Below are 23,448 nucleotides of genomic sequence, written 5' to 3'. Positions count from 1 at the left end.
GCATTCCTATACACTAATGATGAAAAATCTGAAAGTGTAATCAAGAAAACACTCCCATTTACCACTGCAACAAAAAGAATAAAATATCTAGAAATAAACCAACCTAAGGAGACAAAAGACGTGTATGCAGAAAATTAAGACAGTGATGAAGGAAATTAAAGATGATACAAATAGATGGAGAGATATACCATGTTCTTGGATTGGAAGAATCAACATTGTGAAAATGACTCTACTACCCAAAGCAATCTACACATTCAATGCAATCCCTATCAAACTACCACTGGCATTTTCCACAGAACTAGAAAAAAAATTTCACAATATGTATGGAAACACAAAAGACTCCAAATAGCCAAAGCAATCTTGAGAACGAAAAACGGAGCTGGAGGAATCAGGCTCCCTGACTTCAGACTATACTACAAAGCTACAGTAATCAAGACAGTATGGTACTGGCACAAAAACAGAAATATAGATCAATGGAACAGGATAGAAAGCCCAGAGATAAACCCACGCACATAGCATCACCTTATCTTTGATAAAGGAGGCAGGAATGTACAGTGGAGGAAGGACAGCCTCTTCAATAAGTGGTGCTGGGAAAACTGGACAGGTACATGTAAAAGTATGAGATTAGATCACTCCCTAACACCATACACAAAAATAAGCTCAAAATGGATTAAATACCTAAATGTAAGGCCAGAAACTATCAAACTCTCTTAGAGGTAAACAAAGGCAGAACACTCTATGACATAAACCACAGCAAGGTCCTTTTTGACCCACCTCCTAGAGAAATGGAAATAAAAATAAACAAGTGGGACCTAATGAAACTTAAAAGCTTTTGCAGAGCAAAGGAAACCATAAACAAGACCAAAAGACAATGCTCAGAATGGAAAAAAAAATTTGCAAATGAAGCAACTGACAAAGGATTAATCTCCAAAATTTATAAGCAGGTCATGAAGCTCAATAACAAAAAAACAAACAACCCAATCCAAAAATGGGCCGAAGGGCTTCCCTGGTGGCGCAGTGGTTGAGAGTCCGCCTGCCAATGCAGGGGACACGGGTTCGTGCCCCGGTCCAGGAAGATCCCACATGCCTCAGAGCGGCTGGGCCCGTGGGCCATGGCCGCCGAGCCTGCGCGTCCGGAGCCTGTGCTCCGCAGCGGGAGAGGCCACAGCAGTGAGAGGCCCGCGTACCAGAAAAAAAAAAAAAAAAAAAAAAAAAAAAAATGGGCCGAAGACCTAAATAGACATTTCTCCAAAAAAGATATACAGATTGCCAACAAACACATGAAAGAATGCTCAACATCATTAATCATTAGAGAAATGCAAATCAAAACTACAATGAGATATCATCTCACACCAGTCAGAATGGCCATCATCAAAAAATCTAGAAACAGGGCTTCCCTGGTGGCACAGTGGTTGAGCGTCTGCCTGCTGATGCAGGGGACACAGGTTCGTGCCCCGGTCTGGGAGGATCCCACATGCTGCGGAGCGGCTGGGCCTGTGAGCCATGGCCACTGAGCCTGCGCGTCTGGAGCCTGTGCTCTGCAACAGGAGAGGCCGCAGCAGTGAGAGGCCCGTGTACCGCCAAAAAAAAAAATCTAGAAACAATAAATGCTGGAGAGGGTGTGGAGAAAAGGGAACACTCTTGCACTGCTGCTGGGAATATGAATTGGTACAGCCACTATGCAGAACAGTATGGAGGTTCCTGAAAAAACTAAAAATAGAACTACCATATGACCCAGCAATCCCACTACTGGGCATATGCCCTGAGAAAACCATAATTCAAAAAGCGTCATGTTCCAAAATGTTCATTGCAGCTCTATTTACAATAGCCCAGAGATGGAAACAACCTAAGTGTCCATCATCGGATGAATGGATAAAGATGTGGCACATATATACAATGGAATATTACTCAGCCGTAAAAAGAAACGAAATCAAGTTATTTGTAGTGAGGTGGTTGGACCCATAGTCTGTCATACAGAGCGAAGTAAGTCAGAAAGAGAAAGACAAATACCATATGCTAACACATCTATATGGAATCTAAGAAAAAAAAATATGAAGAATCTAGGGGTAAGACGGGAATAAAGACAGAGACCTACTGGAGAATAGACTTAAGGATATGGGTAGGGGAAAGGGTGAGCTGTGACAAAGCGAGAGTGGCATGGACATATATACACGACTAAACGTAAAATAGATAGCTAGTGGGAAGCAGCCACATAGCAGAGGGAGATCAACTGGGTGCTTTGTGACCACCTGGATGGGTGGGATAGGGAGGGTGGGAGGGAGGGAGAAGCAAGAGGGAGGAGATATGGGAACAAATGTATATGTGTAACTGATTCACTTTGTTATAAAGCACACCATTGTAAAGAAATTATACTAACACACCATTGTAAAGAACTAACACACCATTGTAAAGAAATTATACTCCAAATAAGATGTAAAAAAAAAAAGGCAAGTGTTGATACTCACACTAATTACAAAGGGGAAGATCACCTCCTAGGGGAAAAAAAAAAAAAGAAATAGAGGAGACAGCTTCAAGATGGTGCAGGAATAAGAAGGGGAGATCACCTTCCTCCTCACAAATACATCAGAAATACATCTAAACGTGGATAAAACCCTACAGAACACCTACTGAACGCTAGCAGAAGACCTCAGACCTCCCAAAAGGCAAGAAACTCCCCACGTACCTGGGGAGCGCAAAAGAAAAAAGAAAAATCAGAGACAAAAGAATAGGGACAGGACCTGCACCAGTCGTAGGGAGCTGTGAAGCAGGAAAGTTTCCACACACTAGGAAGCTCCTTCATGGGCGGAGACTGCGGGTGGCAGAGGGGGAAGCTTCGGAGCCGCGGAGGAGAGCACAGCAACAGGGATGCAGAGGGAAAAGCGGAGAGATTCCCACACAGAGGATCAGTGCTGACTGGCGCTCACTAGCCTGTGAGGCTTGTGTGCTCACCCGCCGGGGTTGGCAGGGCTGGGAGCTGAGGCTCCGGCTTCGGGAAAAGGTATGGTCCTGCCTAAGAGGCCAGAGAACATTATTTTGGGGTGCACGAGAGGGGATACAGAGCACCACCTAAACAAGCTTCACAGACGGGCGCAGGCCGCAGCTATCAGTGCAGAGACCAGAAACGGGCATGAGACGCTAAGGCTGCTGCCGCCGCCACAAGAAGCCTGTGTGCGAGCACAGGTCACTATCCACACCCCCCTTCCGGGAGCCTGTGCAGCCCGCCACTGCCAGGGTCCTATGATCCAGGGACAACTACCCCGGGAGAACGCACGGTGCACCTCAGGCTGGTGCAACGTCATGCTGGCCGCTGCCGCCGCAGGCTCGCCCCACATCCGTACCCCTCCCTCCCCGCGTCCTGAGTGAGCCAGAGCCCCCTAATCAGCTGTTAATTTAACCCCCTCCTGTCTGAGTGAAGAACAGATGCCCTCAGGTGACCTACACACAGAGGAGGGGCCAGATACAAAGCTGAGCCCCGGGAGCTGTGCGAACAAAGAAGAGAAAGGGAAATCTCTCCCAGCAGCCTCAGGAGCAGCAGATTAAATCCCCACAATCAACTTGATGTACCCTGCATCTGTGGAATACCTGAATAGACAACGAATCACCCCAAAATTGAGGCGGTGGACTTTGGGAGCAACTGTAGACTTGGGGTTGGTTTTCTGCATCTAATGTGTTACTGCTTTTATGTTTACCTTAGTTTACTATTTAGAGCTTATTATCATTGGTAGAGTTACTGATTTGGTTGCTCTCTTCCTTTCTTTTTTTATATATATATTTTTTTCCCTTTTCTCCTTTGTGAGGGTCTATGTGTATGCTTCTTTGTGTGATTTTGTCTATATACCTTCGCTTTTACCATTTGTCCTAGGGTTCTGTCTGTCTTTTAATAAAGTTCTTAATGCTTGTTATCATTGATGGATTTGTTTTAACATATGGTTGCTCTCTCTTTCGTTTTTTACTTTATTATTTTTTTATCTTTAATAATATATTTTTTACTTTAATTACTTTATTTTTCTTTGTTTCTTTCTTTTTCTCCCTTTTCTACTGAGCCGTGTGGCTGACAGGTTCTTGGTGCTCCAGCTGGGTGTCAGGCTTGTGCCTCGGAGGTGGGAGAGCTGAGTTCAGGACACTGGTCCACCACAGACCTCCCAGCCCCAGGTAATATCGAACAGTGAAAGGTCTCCTAGAGATCTCCAAATCAACGCTAAGACCCAGCTGCACTCAATGACCAGCAAGCTACAGTGCTGGACACCCTACGCCAAACAACTAGCAAGACAGGAAGAAAACCCCACCCATTAGCAGAGAGGCTGCCTAAAGTCATATGAAGTTCACAGACACCCCAAACACACCACCAGACGCAGTCCGGTCCACGAGAAAGACAAGGTTCAGCCCCACCCACCAGAACATACACACTGATACCCTCCACCAGGAAGCCTACACAAGCCACAGAACCAACCTTAACCACTGGGGACAGACACCAAAAACAACGGGAGCTACGAACCTGCAGTCCGCAAAAAGGATACCCCAAACACAGTAAGCTAAGCAAAATGAGAAGACAGAGAAACACACAGCAGATGAAGGAGCAAGATAAAAACCCACCAGACCTAACACATGAAGAGGAAATAGGCAGTCTACCTGAAAAAGAATTCAGAATAATGATAGTAAAGATGATCCAAAATCTTGGAAATAGGATGGAGAAAATACAAGAAACGTTTAACAAGGATCTAGAAGAACTAAAGAGTAAACAAACAATGATGAACACCACAATAAATGAAATAAAAAATCCTCTAGAAGGAATCAATAGCAGAATAACTGAGGCAGAAGAACAGATAAGTGACCTGAAAGATAAAATAGTGTAAATAACAACTACAGAGCAGAATAAAGAAAAAAGAATGGAAAGAATGAGGACACTCTGAGACCTCTGGGACAACATTAAATGCACAAACATTCAACTTACAGAGGTTCCAGAAGAAGAGAAAAAAAACAGGGACCAAGAAAATACCTGAACAGATTACAGTTGAAAACTTCCCTAATATGGGAAAGAAAATAATCAAGATCAGAAAGTGCAGAGAGTCCCATACAGGATAAATCCAAGGAGAAACACGCCAAGACACATATTAATCAAACTATCAAAAATTAAATATAAGGAAAAAATATTAAGAGGAGCAAGGGAAAAGCAACAAATAACATACAGGAGAATCCACATAAGGTTAACAGGTGATTTTTCAGCAGAAACTCTGAAAACCAGAAGAGAAAGGCAGGACATATTTAAAGTGATGAAAGAGAAAAACCCACAACCAAAGATTACTCTACCCAGCAAGGATCTCATTCAGATTCAATGGAGAAATTAAAACCTTTACAGACAAGCAAAAGCTAAGAGAATTCAGCACCACCAAACCAGCTTTATAATAAATGCTAAAGGAACTTCTCTAGGCAGAAAACACAAGAGAAGGAAAACACCTACAATAACAAACCCAAAACTATTTAAAAAATGGTTAATAGGAACACACATATCAATAACTACCTTAAATGTAAATGGATTAAATACTCCAACTAAAAGACATACACTGCCTGAATGGATACAAAAATGAGACCTGTATATATACTGTCTACAAGAGACCCACTTCAGACCCACAGGCACATTCAGACTGAAAGTGAGGTCATGGAAAATAGTATTCCATGCAAATGGAAATCAAAAGAAAGCTGCAGTAGCAATTCTCATATCAGACAAAATAAACCTTAAAATAAAGACTATTACAAGAGACAAAGAAGGACACTACATAATAATCAAGTGATCAATCCAAGAAGATATAACAATTGTCCATATTTATGCACCCAACATAGGAACACCTCAATACATAAGGCAAATGCTAACAACAATAAAATGGGAAACTGACAGTAACACAATCATAGTAGGGGACTTTAACACCCCACTTTCATCAATGGACAGATCATCCAAAATGAAAATAAAAAAAGGAAACACAAGCTTTAAATAATACATTAAACAAGATGGACTTAATTGATATTTATAGGACACTCCATCCAAAAACAACAGAATACACTTTCTTCTCAAGTGATCATGGAACATTCTCCAGGATAGATCATATCTTGGGTCACAAATCAACCATTGGTAAATTTAAGAAAATTGAAATCGTATCAGGTATCCATTCGACCACAACGCTATGTGACTAGATATCAATTACAGGAAAAAAATCTGTGAAAAATACAAACACATGGAGGCTAAACAATACCCTACTTAATAACCAAGAGATCACTTAAGAACTCAGAGGAAATCAAAAAATACCTAGAAACAAATGAAAATGAAAACACGATGACCCAAAACCTACGGGATGCAGCAAAAGCAGTTCTAAGAGGGAAGTTTATAGCAATACAGTCCTACCTCAAGAAACAAGAAACAACTCAAATAAACAACCTAACCTTACACCTAAAGCAATCAGAGAAATACGATGAAAAAAACCCCAAAGTTAGAAGGAAAGAAATCATAATCAGATCAGATATAAATGAACAAGAAATGAAGGAAACAATGGCAAAGATCAATAAAACTAAAAGCTGGTTCTTTGAGAAGATAAACAAAACTGATAAACCACTAGCCAGACTCATCAAGAAAAAAACGGAGAAGACTCAAATCAACAGAATTAGAAATGAAAAAGGAGAAGTAACAACTGACACAGCAAAAATACAAAGGATCATGAGAGATTACTACAAGCAACTGTATACCAATAAAATGGATACCCTGTAAGAAATGGACCAATTCTTAGAAAAGCACAACCGTCCAAGACTGAACCAGGAAGAAATAGAAAACAGAACCAGACCAATCACAAGCACTGAAATTGAAACTGTGATTAAATATCTTCCAACAAAGGCCCAGGACCAGATGGATTCACAGGCAAATTCCATCAAACATTTACACAAGAGCTATCACCTATCCCTCTCAAACTCTTCCAAAATACAGCAGAGGAAGGAACACTCCCAAACTAATTCTATGAGGCCACCATCACCCTGATACCAAAACCAGACAAAGATGTGACAAAAAAAGAAACCTACAGACCAATATCACTGATGAACATAGATGCAAAAGTCCTCAACAAAATACTAGCTAACAGAATCCAGCAGCACATGAAAAAGATCAGACACCATGATCAAATGGGTTTTATCACAGGAATGCAAAGATTCTTCAATATATGCAAATCAATCAATGTGATACACCATATTGACAAACTGAAGAAAAACCATATGATCATCTCAATAGATGCAGAGAAAGCTTTTGACAAAATTCAACACCCACTTATGATTAAAACCCTCTAGAAAGTAGGCATAGAGGGAACTTACCTCTATGTAATAAGGGCCATATATGACTAACCCACAGCCAACATCGTCCTCAATGGTGAAAAACTGAAACCATTTCCACTAAGATCAGGAACAAGACAAGGTTGCCCACTCTCACCACTATCAGTCAACATGGTTTTGGAAGTTTTAGCCACACCAATCAGAGAAGCAAAAGAAATAAAAGGAATCCAAATGGAAAAGAAGATGTAAAACTGTCACTGTTTGCAGATGGCATGATACTATACATAGACAATCCCAAAGATGCTACCAGAAAACTACGAGAGCCAATCAATGAATCTGGTAAAGTAGCAGGATACAAAATTAATGCACAGAAATCTCTTGCATTCCTGTACACTAATGATGAAAAATCTGAAAGAGAAATTAAGAAAACACTCCCATGTACCACTGCAACAAAAGGAATAATACCTAGGAACAAACCACCCTAAGGAGACAAAAGACCTGTATGCAGAAAACTATAAGACACTGATGAAAGAAATTAAAGATGATACAAACAGATGGAGAGATATACCATATTCTTGGATTGGAAGAATCAACACTGTGAAAATGACTATACTACCAAAACAATCTACAGTTTCAATGCAATCCCTATCAAACTACCAATGGCATTTTTCACAGAACTAAAAACAAAAATTTCACAATTTGTATGGAAACACAAAAGACCCCGAATAGCCAAAGCAATCTTGAAAAAGGAAAATCGAGCTGGAGGAATCAGGCTCCCTGACTTCAGACTATACTACAAAGTAATCAAGACAAAATGGTACTGGCACTAAAACAGAAATATAGATCAATGGAACAGTATAGAAAGCCCAGAGATAAACCCACGCACATATGGTCACCTTATCTTTGATAAAGGAGGCAAGAATATACAACAGAGAAAAGACAGCCTCTTCAATAAGTGGTGCTGGGAAAACCAGACAGCTATATGTTAAAGAGTAAAATTAGAACACTTCCTAACACCGTACACAAAAATAAACTCAAAATGGATTAAAGACCTAAATGTAAGGCCAGAAACTATCAAACTCTTAGAGGAAAACAGGCAGAACACTCTGACATACATCACAGCAAAATCCTTTGTGACCCACCTCCTAGAGAAATGGAAATAAAAACAAAAATAAACAAATGGGATGTAATGAAACATAAAGCTTTTGCACAGCAAAGGAAACCATAAACAAGATGCAAAGACAACCCTCATAATGGAAGAAAATATTTACAAACGAAGCAACTGACAAAGAATTAATCTCCAAAATATACAAACAGCTCATGTAGGTCAATATCAAAAAAACAAACAACCCAATCCAAAAATGGACCAAAGAACTAAACTGACATTTCTCCAAAGAAGATATACAGAATGCCAACAAGCACATGAAAGAATGCTCAACATCACTAATCATTAGAGAAATGCAAATCAAAACTACAATGAGGTATCACTCCACACCTGTCAGAATGGCCATCATCAAAAAATCTACAAATGATAAATGCTGGAGAGGGTATGGGGAAAAGGGAACCCTCTTGCACTCCTGGTGGGAATGTAAATTGATACAGCCACTATGGAGAACAGTATGGAGGTTCCTTAAAAAACTAAAAATAGAAATACCATACGACCACTACTGGGCATATACCCTGAGAAAACCGTAATTTAAAAAGAGTAACATACCACAATGTTCACTGCAGCTCTATTTACAATAGCCAGAACATGGAAGCAACCTAAGTGTCCAAAGACAGATGAATGGATAAAGAAGATGTGGCACATATATACAATGAAATATTACTCAGCCAATAAAAGAAATGAAATAGAGTTATTTGTAGTGAGGTGGATGGACCTAGAGTCTGTCATACAGAGTGAAGTAAGTCAGAAAGAGAAAAACATAAATACCATACGCTAACACATATATATGGAATCTAAAAAAAAAAAAGAATGGTTCTGAAGAACCTAGGGGCACGACAGGAATGGAATGCAGATGTAGAGAATGGACTTGAGGACACAGGGAAGGGGAAGGGGAAGCTGGGACGAAGTGAGAGAGTGTCACGGACATATATACACTAGCAAATGTAAAACAGATAGCTAGTGGGAAGCAGCCACATCACACAAGGAGATCGCTCGGTGCTCTGTGACCACCTAGATGGGTGGGATAGGGAGGGTGGGAGGGAGACGCAAGAGGGAGGACATATGGGGACATATGTGTATGTATAGCTGATTCACTTTGTTATACAGCAGAAACTAACACACCATTGTAAAGCAATTATACTCCAATAAAGATGTTAAAAAAAATGCAATACAGTGTGCGTACTACATACGTTATATAACACATCAGTTAGGTCTGGGACAGCACTACTTAACTATACACAAGGTATTTCTGTGTATATAAACATTCATACGTGATACTTCAGGGTCACATTTTATCAATAAATTGTTAACGAAAAAAACCCTTGTTCTTGAAATCTTTTGGCATTTGAAAATGAATATTAAAGGACTATAAACTTATAAAATTTTCATTCTGACTTAACCTGGCTCCACAAATTACCAATATTCATAAAACCTTCAAACTATGCTTTTGAAACGTGCAAATGTAAGAAAAGATACACTTATTTTCCCATCCTTCTGATTTACAAAATATAAGGTAATTATGTAAGTTGATAACTGGAGGAAATGAGAAAAAGGCAGAAGAGATCAGGAAAAATCAACAACAAAAAATTTAAGAATAGGCTAATGGAGGATCAGTAACAAAAAAACACAGAACAAAAAGTCTGTTGCTGTGCACTCTGAGGTGAATTACTACATCTGTGTATAGCGTTTTTCTCTATGGCTAAAAAATATGTTTTGATATAGACAAACACATATTTGTAGATATTTTGATAGAGACAAACACATATTTACAGATAATCTTACATGTCTATTTTCTCTTCGTCTCCAAGCAGCTAACTCTTTAGAAGCTAGTTCTTCTGGACTCATTCTTATAAGGTGATCAGGGGTTACTTCTCCTTTTAGCACTTTCTTAAATAATATCTGGAGGTATTTAAAAATGGGAAGGAAAGGAGAGAAAAACATTTTTAAAAGAACGAGGAGCTGCTGTATAGAAACTTGTAATAAATGAAGATGAAATTTTGAAACCTAATTTACAAATGTTTAATGATTCACATATTACCTCCTGCAAAGAGAATAAATGACAGCCTTGTGTTCTAGAAACTTACCATCTAAGGTAGCTAAATACACATTTTGTATAAAAGCCAAGACACGATGGAGAAGCATGTATGGTGAAGTCATTACAACATCTTTGCAAAGTTGTATTAAGTCTTCCCAGGGACAGACACCGTCACAATAGCCAACCCATGACTATATGAAAGATACTGCATAAAAGAACTTTACTGAATGTGATGTCTTTCATATTTTTAAGATTTCATATGTTTAAATCCTAACAGGCTTACAGGGGACTCCAGAGCTAAGAACCAACTGTTAAGAAAAAACCTGAAGGAAGTAAATATTTACTTGAAGAAAAGCTTTCAGATTACATAATTCAAAAAGTATCTGATCCCCTGCACCATGATGGCAGATTGTACAATGTAGATTTTTCTTATGTAGCTGTTAGCATACTTCAAGAAAATACCTCATATCACACACTACGGCAAATACCATTACACAAACTGACAAACTGATATCACTCGTGTGAAAACGTTGTAAAACTTAAACAAATGTGTAAGGAGTTTGCATCTACACCCACAGCTTTCAGATTTCCTCTAAGTCCCAGGAAAAGATTAAGGATTCAATTAAAGTTTACTCCACTGCTAAGATTCTTAGAACTAGTCATATTTAAATTAATAACAATATTTTAAAACAGCTTTCTTTTTTATCAAAATGTAAATTATTTTCTTAAGCAGTGTAACTCTATTTTCAAATTTACATCAGAAGTATTAAATACATAGTGTTACAAATTTTGGTTTAACAGTGTTTTTGAAGAATACATATGAATGAATTTTTTAATAAACTGGATTAAACAAGGGACATAAAGGAAAGAAAATTCACATCAATCGGGTTAAGATAGATTTAGTATTTTATATTTTAACAGACATTGCATAACACTAGTCACCACTGTTCAGAATTCATAACTCAGTTCAGTAGCAAAAGACTAGGTCTCACTTCAAGAAATAAATTATAGATCTATTGTATGAAAATCATAAATCTCTATGTATTAGGAAAGTTGGAAGCATAAAGATCCAGACATGAACAAAACATACTTACATTGTTTTTAGGATCTTTCAGATTGAACATCAAACTTCTATATTTGTTCTTATATTTAGCATCTGTGTCCCGAAAAAAAGAGAAAAGCTCTTTTTCAATTTTTGTGGCAACTTTTGCTGCCTTTTCCTCTGGTACCTTCAAATTTGAGTCTGTAAGTCTTAAAATTAGAATAATTCAATTATTTTCCAAATACATGAAGCGTATATTATTCAATCTTCTACAATAGCAACGCGTGTTACCTTTTCATAAGAATATCTTTGAGAGAATGCCGGACGCTCTGTCGGATCTGGTCTGTGGAAGGCTTGGAGGCAAGAGCCGCCGGAGGATGTGCACCAGGGGGGCCCTTTTCGGTTTTCTTCTTCTTTGTCTCTTGCTTCTCATGAGCACCTAATTTAATAAATATCAAAACTCACTAAATTGCTTTTAAAAAGATACTTTCCTTTTTAATGCACAATGTAAGTGGACTGATTAAAAATCACTATTTTAAAATCATAAGATCAGACTCCATATTTCACACTGAAATATTCCTGACATTGAAATTCTAATCTATGTATGATGACAGATGATAACTAAACTTATTGTAGTGGGTCACTGTGCAATATATACATATATCAAATCATTACACTGTACAACTGAAACTAATGTTATATGTCAATTATACCTCAATAAGAAAAAAAAGTTCTAAATGAATTTTAATTAGAAATTAAGTGAGTAAAAAGTGGCCCTAATGCTATAAAATGTATATACCCCTTTCCCATATTAGATGATGGTTTTTAGAGCTACTTTTCATATATATATATGAAATATATATACCTGTAAAAAATTATTTAGAAAAATTGATCTGAACTTATTAGGTGTGCAGATAATGTAATGTCCTTACTAATACCACAAAATTGATGAATCTCCTCTGGTTTTAAAACAATTGTGTTAATGTGAATGTTAAGCTTTTCCAATGATTTTTCATTCCATCATTACTAATTTATGCACATCTTCAGAATCTCAGTGTCCTACAAACTCCTCATTCCAACAATTCTTAAATCGATCATTTTTTTACCATTCGTGTCCTCACTTTCCCACACAACCAACTTTGGCCAGGTAGCCCAACACCTGCCATTCCGTTGCAGCCTGAACATCTTAATTCTCTCTCCTTTAAACATCAGCATTGGCAAAAACCACAACCTGGTGAAAGCTAACTTTTATCCTTCACCCACATAGCCAACAAACAGCTGAAGGTAACTGGAGAAAGTAAGCACTGGTGCTGACAGATCTCACTTTAAATTTACAACCACAAATCTCAAGTAGAGAGCTCAATCTGCCACCCTAATCCTATTAAACTGTCCGAGTAAATTTGCTCTCCCACTTTCCAAAAATGTATTTTATGCTTTTTCTCCTTTCTTCTCAAACCAATGATACCTCCAACTTGGACCTCATTTGATTTTCTCACTTCATATTTCACTGAGGAAGCAAAGCAGTGTCAGCTATTTTCCCATCACCAAACCTACTAACATACCTCATGTGTCCCCGCTCCTTCCACATGCAGCTTTCCCCACTGTTACAATGCATCAGCCGTCCTTTCCTATGACCAACCACTCCAGGAGAATCCTATTCCCCTCTGATCTCTTCATGGATTTTGAACCTCAACTATCGCCTCTCTCTGTCGCCCACATCATCAAATTCTCTCGCTACTGGATCATTCCCATTAGTCTTACAAACATGCTATAATATCTCTTTAAAGAGAAATCCTGACCTCATATCCACCTCTAGCCACTACACCATTTCTGTTCCCTTTAACAGCAAAATTCCTTCCAAGAGTTATTCATAATCACTATCTCCAGTTCCTCACCCTCCATCCTTCCACATGCCACTGTAACTGGCTTTTGTCCCCACTGCTCCACCAAAACGACTGTCTAGACAGCATCTGACACAATTGATCATCACCTCCTTCTTGGAACTTCACCTGACTTCCAGGCCACCATGGTCTCTTAGTTCTCTTACCTCAAAGGCCATCTCCTAGTCTCCTTTGCTGGATCCTCTCTTCCTCCCAAGTTCTAATTGCTGACGCACCCCAAGGCCTCTGCTTCTGCCCCTTCATTATCAAACTCTCTCTGTAGCTCTTTATATCTAAGTGCTTGATTTAAAATAACACCTATGCACCGACAGATCCCAAATTTATATACCATTGCCCGAAGTCCAGACTCATCTGCCAAAAATTTACTCAAAATATCTCCACTTGGATCTCTAATACCCATCTCAAAGTTAAAATACCCATAACATATTTTTCAATTTTCCTCCCCAATCTCTTTCTCATCTCTGCAAACAGCACCAACACTGATCTAATCACCTCCTAGGTGATTAGAAAGAAGACTAATCACCTAGTCTTCTAGGTGAAGACTCTTCTTTCCTTCACCTACCTACACCTAATCCAACAACAAGTTCTGCCAAGTCTACTATAAAATATATATGAATCTGACCACCTCCCTCACTGTACCTCTGTTCCAAGCTACCACTCTTTCTTTCCTAGGATACGGCTAAAGACTCCTAACCAGTCTACTCTCCTTCTCTCCTATCCTCCTACAGTCCAGGCTCCACAGAAAACCACAGTGAGCCATCACTCTCTTGTACAAATTCCTCTAAAGGTTCCCCATTATATTGAGAACAAAAAAAAGTAAACTCCTGTCATGGCCTCAAAGTTCCCACATAGTTTTGTCTAAACTCACCTTCCACCACCATTCTATCCCTCATGTATTACATTCTAATCATTCCACAGGGATTTTCTTGCTCCTCAAATGCAGAGGCTATCTCCACCTCAAAGCCTTCAGCTTGGCTGTGCCCTCTATGGATTCCTTCCTCCCAAACAACTCTGCATCCCTTTAGATCCCACAGCACATTACCACCTCCACTCTCTCTGAAACAAACTCCCTCCCACTCTCCTTGACCTTGACTCTCTATCCCATTACTCAACTTTTTCTTTATAGTGCCTAAATTCTCTAAAAATAGCACACCATTTTATCTGTCTACCTGTTATCTGTCATTTCCCATTGGTATTTAAGTGCCATGAGGGCAGGGGCGTTATCTTACTAAGTTCATTAGTACTTTCTCAGAATTTGGACCAATAATTCTTATTTCAAGTAGGGTCAATCACCTAAACTGTTTTTCTTGCCTTTAAAATGTAAAAGTTTTAAAATTTCCCTAAATATACTAACTGAAAGTATATGAAATAAAATATAAATACATTAGTATATAGTAATTTCTATTATTCTTACTACCTGGTTTTGAAGCTTTTTCTCCTGTGCAAGTAACAGCTGTAGACTCTTTTGTTATTTTTTCACTTTTTTCTTCTGAGGATCTCCGAGGTAAAACTGGTTGTCCCATCTTTCGAAGAGGAGCTAGCTGCCATTTTTTTATTTCACTATCCCTACAGTCTGATGAGTTTTTGCCTTCACCAGACTCCTAGGAAAAATAGTATTTAATTAATTAGAATGAAAACTACTAAACTATCTTTAAATACAAAGCAAGCCTCCTGAGCATGTGGATTGAAAAAATTAGTATGACAAGCTATTAAGATATCAAACATATTCCACTCTTCAGCCCAATAACTGTTTTTTGAAGATATATAAAACTCAACTGCAAAAAGGACCTTCACCGTTTCATCCAAAATCCATTTGTTAAGCACCTATTTTCTGCAGAACACATAACAGTCTGTAATGGGGAACTAAAAAACACTGAGAAATAATGGCATTAGAAAGAAAATTAGGTATAAGATATTAAGGGTCCTCTTCGTCGGCTGCAGATATGAAAAAAAGAGGGGGGATTGTGGAGAAATCAATTATCTGTATTTTTTACTACTTTCTAGAACAAATGAAGTCACATTTACCTATAAATGTATCAAATTCTCAGTGTACCTATTGGCAATTTTAACTCCTATAAGGTAGAACAAACCATCAGGACATCTACTATTTTTGTCCTAATTATAACCCACAAAGAACTACAAATGAAACCAGAATTGTGAGACCCTTGGGAGTTAATTAATCACATCATACCAGTCTTCACTGGTGGGGAAGTGGTTAAAAATCCGCCTGCCAATATGCAGAGGACACGGGTTTGAGCTCTGGTCTGGGAAGATCCCACATGCCGCGGAGCAACTAAGCCCGTGCGCCACAACTACTGAAGCCCACGAGCCTAGAGCCTGTGCCCCACAACAAGAGAAGCCACCGCAATGAGAAGCTCATGCACCGCAATGAAGAATAGCCCCCACTCGCCCAAACTAGAGAAAAGCCCGTGCACAGCAACGAAGACCCAACTCAGTCAAAAAATAAATAGAATAAATAAATTTATAAAAACAAAAAATCACATCATACCAGTGAGAAGAATACTTGTGTATAGAAATATAATCATAGTTTTTAAGAAGATAGAGTATATACAAAAAATCGATTTTCTCTAGACTGGGAATCCTATAATTTTTTAATTTACTTGTTTATTTTCTACCTCTCCAACTAGACTTACTTGAGAGCAGGAACATTTTTCAATCAGTCATACATACTCAAATCTGGTACCATGCTTGGCACACAATAGGAACTCAATAAATGGTTCAACATAAAATCTAGGGATAAGAAGTGATATTTAAAAAGCAGATTCCATCAACTAAAATCAGAGTAGTCAAATAAGATTCAACAGTTCAGTATCAAAAAGAAAAGAAAAGAAAAGCAGTAATCACTTGGCTCATGTATTTATTTACAATATCAGACTAACCTCGGTTCCTTTTCTGATACAGAGACTGGATAGAGGGGTTTCTCAAAACATTCACCATGTTAATGTTTTATAATGTCTTTTTAGACAAGATGGAGATAACTCAACTGAATGACTAAACAATGAGCTGTATTTCTGAATGGCCAAGAAATTGTACTCAAGAAATGATGATCAGAAGTTAACAGAACCTTTCCAAAGGCTTGCTATAAACTGTTTTCAATGGCGCTCTCCGTTCTATATTATCAATTACTTTGGTGCTAATCAAATCAACAGAAAAAGTAATAGTAAATATCAGAAGGACATAATCTGATTCTCAGCAAGTCTTGGCAGACAGGAAACGTTGGATGGCACAAGGATTTGGCAAACTGGAACTTAATCCAGATTTATCACATAAGGAGTGTCCCAAGAACTGAGTTTGTAAATAATGGAAATGGCTTTAGAAAAAACATGCTTATGTTCTTCAATCTGAATGGTCGAATTAAAATATTTCCAAGGTTCCTAATTTATGTTCGTTGTGTTTTGGAATATTACACTTGACCATCCACATATATTTGTTTCAGTGTTTCCTCCCTAGCACTACCTACAAGAATAACAAATCAATGATTAGAAAAATCACAGGAAATAAAAAAGTAGACAATGAAAATAAAATTTAATCAGATAAAGTGCTGTGTCCTTTGTACATTTCTCCTGTAATCGACTAATATCTTGAAATTTCTATTTAGAAAATACTTTAACAAGGTAGTTGAAAATGTAAGATGAGGGAAAACTGACAACTTTTTAAAAGGCCACATTTTAAGAGAAACATTTTGAGATACGGGTTCCAAGCAAATACTGGAATAAAAATCAAAAGAACTAAGATTACTTTTCCTTACAGAGAACTCTTTCACTTGAAAATAATAATGCCAAATGTGGTTTTATGGATTCATAGATATTTACAGACTGAAAAGCTTTTTAGAAAAACTTCTCAGCAAGCACAATTTATACCTACCACCACAAAATCTCACACACATTTTACCACAGAAAATGCAAGTACCAAACTAGAGACTAGAAATAGCACAAAAGACTGTAAGAAGTAAGATCTGCGTATTTTGAAGATGTCACTACCTGGTTTCACCAAGCCTGACAAAACATTTTAAGTAAAAACCCATTTTTACTGAAAAATAAATGTGAAAATGTACACAACAGTGAAATCTAAAGAGAAATTTCAAATTCGCAAGTCAGCCCGAAGTTCTTAAATAAAAATAATGCATTAATGAGAGGCTCACCCGTTTCAAAATTTTGACCTTGTGCTTCACTGTATCATCTATATATTTGGTTTTGTCATTTGTTGTAGTGTGCTTTGATAACCCAAGCTTTTCATATTCCATTGCTTTATCTTCACTATGGACTTCAACTTTAGCCTGGTTTCCCAAAATATCTGGATCTACTATTTCAGTCTTTTTATCTTCTTCGGCACAACATTTCACACACACATATTCTTTGTCTTCCTCTCCCATTTGCTGTGCTTGAGAAAGACTTAACCCAACACAATCACCATGAAACCAGTCATCACATCTCCCACAGCCAACCATAAACCTGGAGAGAAAAAAAAAAAGAACACTTTGATTCGATACATTTTCTTAAAAACCAATGCTGAGTGAGCCTAAACTGAATTTTTAGTATTTTTCCAGTATTTTGCATGTTTTCTGTCTTTACCCATTCTATCAGTTCAACATGGAGAGTTTTCAAAGAACATTCTATGAAAACGGAACTTTTAAGAAGTCAAACATTTCCCCTCTAATATGAGTGAGAAAATACTGGAGGGGGGGGCGGGGAGGGGGACACATAAGGATAAAAATATAGGGCAACTGACCTTTGTCAGCATACCGTATAGAATAACAATGTATAGAATAACAGTATTTCTCCACTGAGAAGGGTGATAAACTGTGATAATCTGATCACAGACAACCCATCCAAGTTACAACTACATTTACCACATAGACTTGAAATCATACATAAAACTGGAGTCACTTATCCAACTAATCATTTTAAATAAGAGAAAACCCAGATGCAACAAAAATGCAACTCAAAACTAACAAAGTGGAGCCTCACAAATTGTTCCTTATTAACCACCTTAACTATATATATATAACTATTCTTTGAGCTCAAAATATTCTGGTTCATAGTGTCACAATGATTTAGCTGAAGGATCTTTTATGTACTTCTGAGGATGGGCTTCCTTACTACTTGACCTTGTACTTTAGATAATAAACTTGTTTTGCCAAATAATGACGAAATTATATCAACACGAAGATATTACTATTCAGGGTGAATTTTTTTTTAAATTTCCAAACGATCTCCTTATATTTTCGCTTTACTGCATTTTATCTAAGAAATAATTTCACTAACCAATGAAAAAGTCCAAGGACAGATTTATGACTCTAAAGAGTTTGTTTAACTTAGAATATCTGGAATTATTTTAGAATAAAATAGCAAAACAGATATATAAACAGCAATTTGAGGGTGAAATTACCTTTTTCACATACTTTTCAACCCATTATTAAGAAAATGACAAAGCTCACTTAATCACGTTTAACATTTTCCTTTTTTCTTCCTCAGGTTAGTAATTCATGGTATGTTTGAAAGATTTAGGAGAATTTAAGTATATTCTTTAATGATCTAAAGACTTTGTGCTGATTTCGATAAGAACAGTGGCACCAGCAACAGTGACCAAAGTCCTTTTAAAAACCTATCCAACAGGAAGATGTTAAAGGTAATTAATATACTGGGTGATACGGCCAACCCTCTCTAAATATACCAGTGGTCCTGTTTTAATGTAGAAACTGTAAGAATCAGAACGCTGAGTTTCAAACCTTACAGGATATCTTGAAAAAGTCACGCCAAATACCCCACCCCCTCAATTGCAGACCACTCTATTCTTCTTCCTCTCTCATGTGCCTTTCCACTGTGCATCAACCACTGCCATGCACCAAGGAAACTTGACTTCTTCATGTCTACAATTCACCATTCTTTACCCTAACTGGCGATGCCTGTGCTACCTTTTTCAGATAAGTCATTTCCTCAATGGTTCATTTTAAAACTTAAAACAAATTCATTAAAAAAAAAAACACCTCATGCCTTAAGTAAAAATAAATAAAAATACAGAATATTTTGGATTCATAGCCCTAGTGAGAAAACTTTCCAACAATGTGGTATTTGTCTGCAAGACAGAAATGATTTCTCTAGGTTTGGGAGACTTTAGATGGGTCCATGCATGTTTCAGTGATACAGATCATACAGCCAACAGAAAAATACGACATTTGAAAAATACAGATACTTAAAAGTTCTTCTATTTCAGATTGCAAAGTTGTAAGAACTCCTATTTCTTGAAAGCAACTATCTAGGCTGAATTTTTTTGAATTATTGAAGGAAAGCTAATGTGATTTCCCATCTCAGCTATATTAATAATTTCTTCAAAGCAAGCCTGGAACAGTTTCAATAGGACACATACTATGACCATGGCTATGCTTTTGCCCCAAATCCAAATCTAACAAACCCATTAGGAAACTTCAAATCTTTATTCAACCAGTATAGAGTCATTTTATGATGTGGAATGTATTCATTATATCACCATGCCCCCAGTTTATTTATGGAAATATCTCCTCAAACTTGAGAAGCTCTGAAAAACAAACCTCAAAACTACAGTGCCATCCAGACGTATCCTAATAATAAGATTTTATATAAAAAATAATGCAGTTAAAATTTTGAGAAATCAAAACAAAAAATGACATTGATAAAAATAATTATATGTCCTAGGGGAAAATGTAATTGATTCACTTGAAAGTGAAACTGGAAAATTTCAGAAAAGGAAATATTACCAGTACTATGAACTTTATTAAGTGTCCTATCACAAAAAGAGAAGATACACTGTCTTCCCTTTTCATATTACGTTTCATGGCTTAAAAAGGGAGAGGGAGTATGGACCAAATAGCTAACATAATTACCCTCCCATTTTCTGCTCTGTCCTTGAAGTTCTGATTACCAAAAGGCGAAATCACTCAAAGATAAGACTATAACCCAGGTGTTAAATATTTCACTAAAAAAAATTAATGTGTGGTAAAAGATTAACTCTGAATTAACTGGACCAAGTCAGCATGAAATCAGTTAAATGGAAAAGTTCAGAAATATTTATGTTTTGTTCTCCTACTGTTATACATTCATTCACAAAATTTTAAATCCTACTATAATTTAAACCTAATTTAAAATGTAATCTTAATTCTAATCTTCTTGGCAAAAACCAAAATATATTCTTAGAAAATTTTCAAGTTTCTTCAAAGTAAACTACAAAAGCAACATTGAGAATTCCTGTTCTTAAAAAGTCATATCACAAATTCACTAATGGAGCTGTTACAAGATGAGCCGTTAAGTTCTGATAAGTGGTTCCTTTAAGTAACAACTAAGACTGTATTACTGTGAATGTATATGTACTCACTCTTTTCTAGGGTAAAATGATTTTATTCCACAGAAACATTAAATCATTGTTTTTGTCACTAACAGTCTAGTCTGCAGAGAAAAGTACTTTTCTATCAAACTCTTAAACTCCTGAGAAAAACCAGAATCACTTTCTCTAAGAGAAAATTTCCTTCTCAGAAAAAGGTTTCTTGTTTGAGTATAAAGCTATGACTCCATTACGCTAAGGATATTTTTTTGTTTCTAAATTTCATCCAATGAGCTAATCTTCTACAACTGGGCTAGAAAGTGTAATACAAACTGAAGATACAAATGTCATCTGGAGAGGCAGGGAAATACTAGAAACTACAAGGTAGGTATTATGAAAAGACTAAGACTTCTTCCTTCCAAAACGTCAACTGGCTTATGTTTAAAAGACGTTCAAAGATAAGTTTTTTTAAAAAGTATTAAATAGTATGGCTTTTAAAGTAATGAATATACCTTAGCTACAAGGCTGAATCAGGAAAATAAATGGAAGCCAAAACAACAGCATGAAGTGTAAACTGTGAGGCAGTCAATGCCTACTATCTTTAGGATACATACAGAAGTTGCTTATGGTCGAATATTACATTTGGCCATGCCATGAATGAATCCGTATTTAAAAATATAATTTCCAACTGGAAGCACATACAGGAAGCTAACCTCAGTTGCAACACATGTAAAATGCTGAAGAGTTATAAAATCATCTTTACATAAGTAAATTTGTCACAAGTGCTAAAAAAATGTCGTATTAACAAATAGCTTTCAATGAATGTAGCTGGCGCATGAGATCAAAGATATGGATGAAGTTATTTCCACATATGTCCTTCCTAATAAATTCATATTCTCACACATGGATTAAACTAGGAAAACTACATGCTGTGTGACACGTGCATTTTTTGAGTAACCTCAATATATACAAGCAGAGTGCATCAAAGAAGTAGTGAAGGCTAGTTAATATGTAAAGAAAAAAACAATCAATTACTTAGGCTTCTTTATTTACAAAATTGAATGTGAAATGCTGCTTCCAAAATTGATAGTTTCCAGTATTATTACATATTATTCATGTCGATTACATAGGGTAAACTCAAAATCCCTACACATCTAATATTCTATGTCATTTTCCAGCCTGGGGCAAAGAAACTCTAGGTTTTATAGGTTAGATCCAAAAGGCAGCCTTAGGTAAAAAAAAAATGGGACTTAACAATCTTCATTTTAGGAAAATAACTGATATTGGGGAAGTGACAGTCATCATTCAAAAGCCTGGGCAAACTCCTGAGGACCACGCCATCATAACAGAAGTTTATCTCCAAAAAAGTTACATTATAATATGTCTTCCAACTCTAGACCAAAGTTTCATTTCAGAAACTCACTCAGTTTAAGGCTCCTATTTCATACTCTGACAACATGTCAGTATGATGGTTTTTAGAAGATGCTGGCAAAGAAAAAAGGGCTAACTTAAAAGAGCACTTACAAGGACCATCCAGCCCTTAATTCTCTTAGGCCCACTTGAGAATATTTGAATAAGGTGTTTTAAACAAAAAAGCATAATAAACAGCACAAAAGTGAGGGCAAATGTAGCACTATATTCAAACAAGTCACAAGTTTTAAAAACTGGAATATGCTGTTATAAAGTAACCACTGACACTAAAAATAGGCCATGGGCTGAATCACAAATGAAAAAACCCCTTGACATAAAAGTTATTTTTTACAGAATAGACCCAAGAACTCCCAACCACACCCTCCATACCAAAATAATGTGTTACACAGCACTGCACTAAACTGTCCCTCCCTAAGGACTTTCATTTTCATGTAATCTAATTGTGCTGGGAAATCGTTCTAACATTTACTTTCATGAGTAAAGATAATATTACAATGTACAAGTTACAATGTTCTTTTATCATATCAATGTTGATAGAAGTTCCAACAGCAATCTCAAAACTTGAACAGGATAATCTTGTAGCTGGAAACTCCACTTCACCTCTTGTTCTCTTTTTCTCAAAAAGCTAGCAAAATACATGGGCGGGGAGGGTGGCAGTGTCATAAAACTATAGAATACTGAATCCTAAGGAAAGAATGACAACGGCAGTGCTATAAAATCACTTCCTAAAACATTAGAATTCACAAGAAACCTAAATCACTAGAACATTCAAAAAACAAAATACATGTTTCACTCCATTCCATGTTACATACAAAATTCCCTTGCGCTATTTAACAGTTGTTTTAGCTATCAAATTTCATTCTAAGGTCAAGTTTGATAGTTATGAAGTAGTGGTATTAAGTCATAGTAAGTGTGCTTCATTTGAAAGTATATATGTAGAATTTCCATTATGCCCTTCACAATTTATTACCAGTTCTTCTCAAGCCAGACAAAGTAATATATAACCTACAGACCCAAAGCACTATAACAATTTTCTGATTTTTTTTTTTAAGATGCAATGACTAAATTACACTAACTGGTCACAATGATAAAACATTTCCATATATACCAGCTTTTGGTCAGACTATGTGTTTTAAAGTTTCTAGGGTGGCATATTTGTAAATTCAGTGGCTCCATCTTACTATCATATATCCGGGATTGATGAGGGGTTTCTGTTTGTGCAAAAGTCTTTGTATGTTAAATAATCTCTTTCTATAAA

The 23,448-nt window shown here is 36.9% G+C and overlaps 1 protein-coding gene across 6 annotated transcripts in view; it reads right to left on the bottom strand.

The window, feature by feature from the left end:
* Positions 1-23,448, bottom strand: part of PHF3 (PHD finger protein 3) — a 107,114-nt gene that overhangs the window by 20,951 nt on the left and 62,715 nt on the right. For 4 of the 6 annotated variants that reach the window (XM_030849501.2, XM_030849503.2, XM_030849500.3 and 1 more), the window contains 5 exons: positions 17,608-17,917; positions 14,863-15,046; positions 11,836-11,983; positions 11,597-11,753; positions 10,250-10,366 (listed from right to left, as the gene is read on the bottom strand). In XM_030849501.2, coding sequence (XP_030705361.1) covers positions 10,250-10,366; positions 11,597-11,753; positions 11,836-11,983; positions 14,863-15,046; positions 17,608-17,917 — 916 coding nt within the window. Of the gene's footprint in view, positions 1-10,249; positions 10,367-11,596; positions 11,754-11,835; positions 11,984-14,862; positions 15,047-17,607; positions 17,918-21,835; positions 22,875-23,448 lie in introns of those variants that run through there. The other 2 variants (XM_060283547.2, XM_070043448.1) reach the window with 2 other exon arrangements.

The sequence above is a fragment of the Globicephala melas genome, chromosome 14 (assembly GCF_963455315.2).
Source record: "Globicephala melas chromosome 14, mGloMel1.2, whole genome shotgun sequence".
Taxonomy (NCBI): domain Eukaryota; kingdom Metazoa; phylum Chordata; class Mammalia; order Artiodactyla; family Delphinidae; genus Globicephala; species Globicephala melas.
This window is presented reverse-complemented; position numbering and strand designations above follow the sequence as displayed.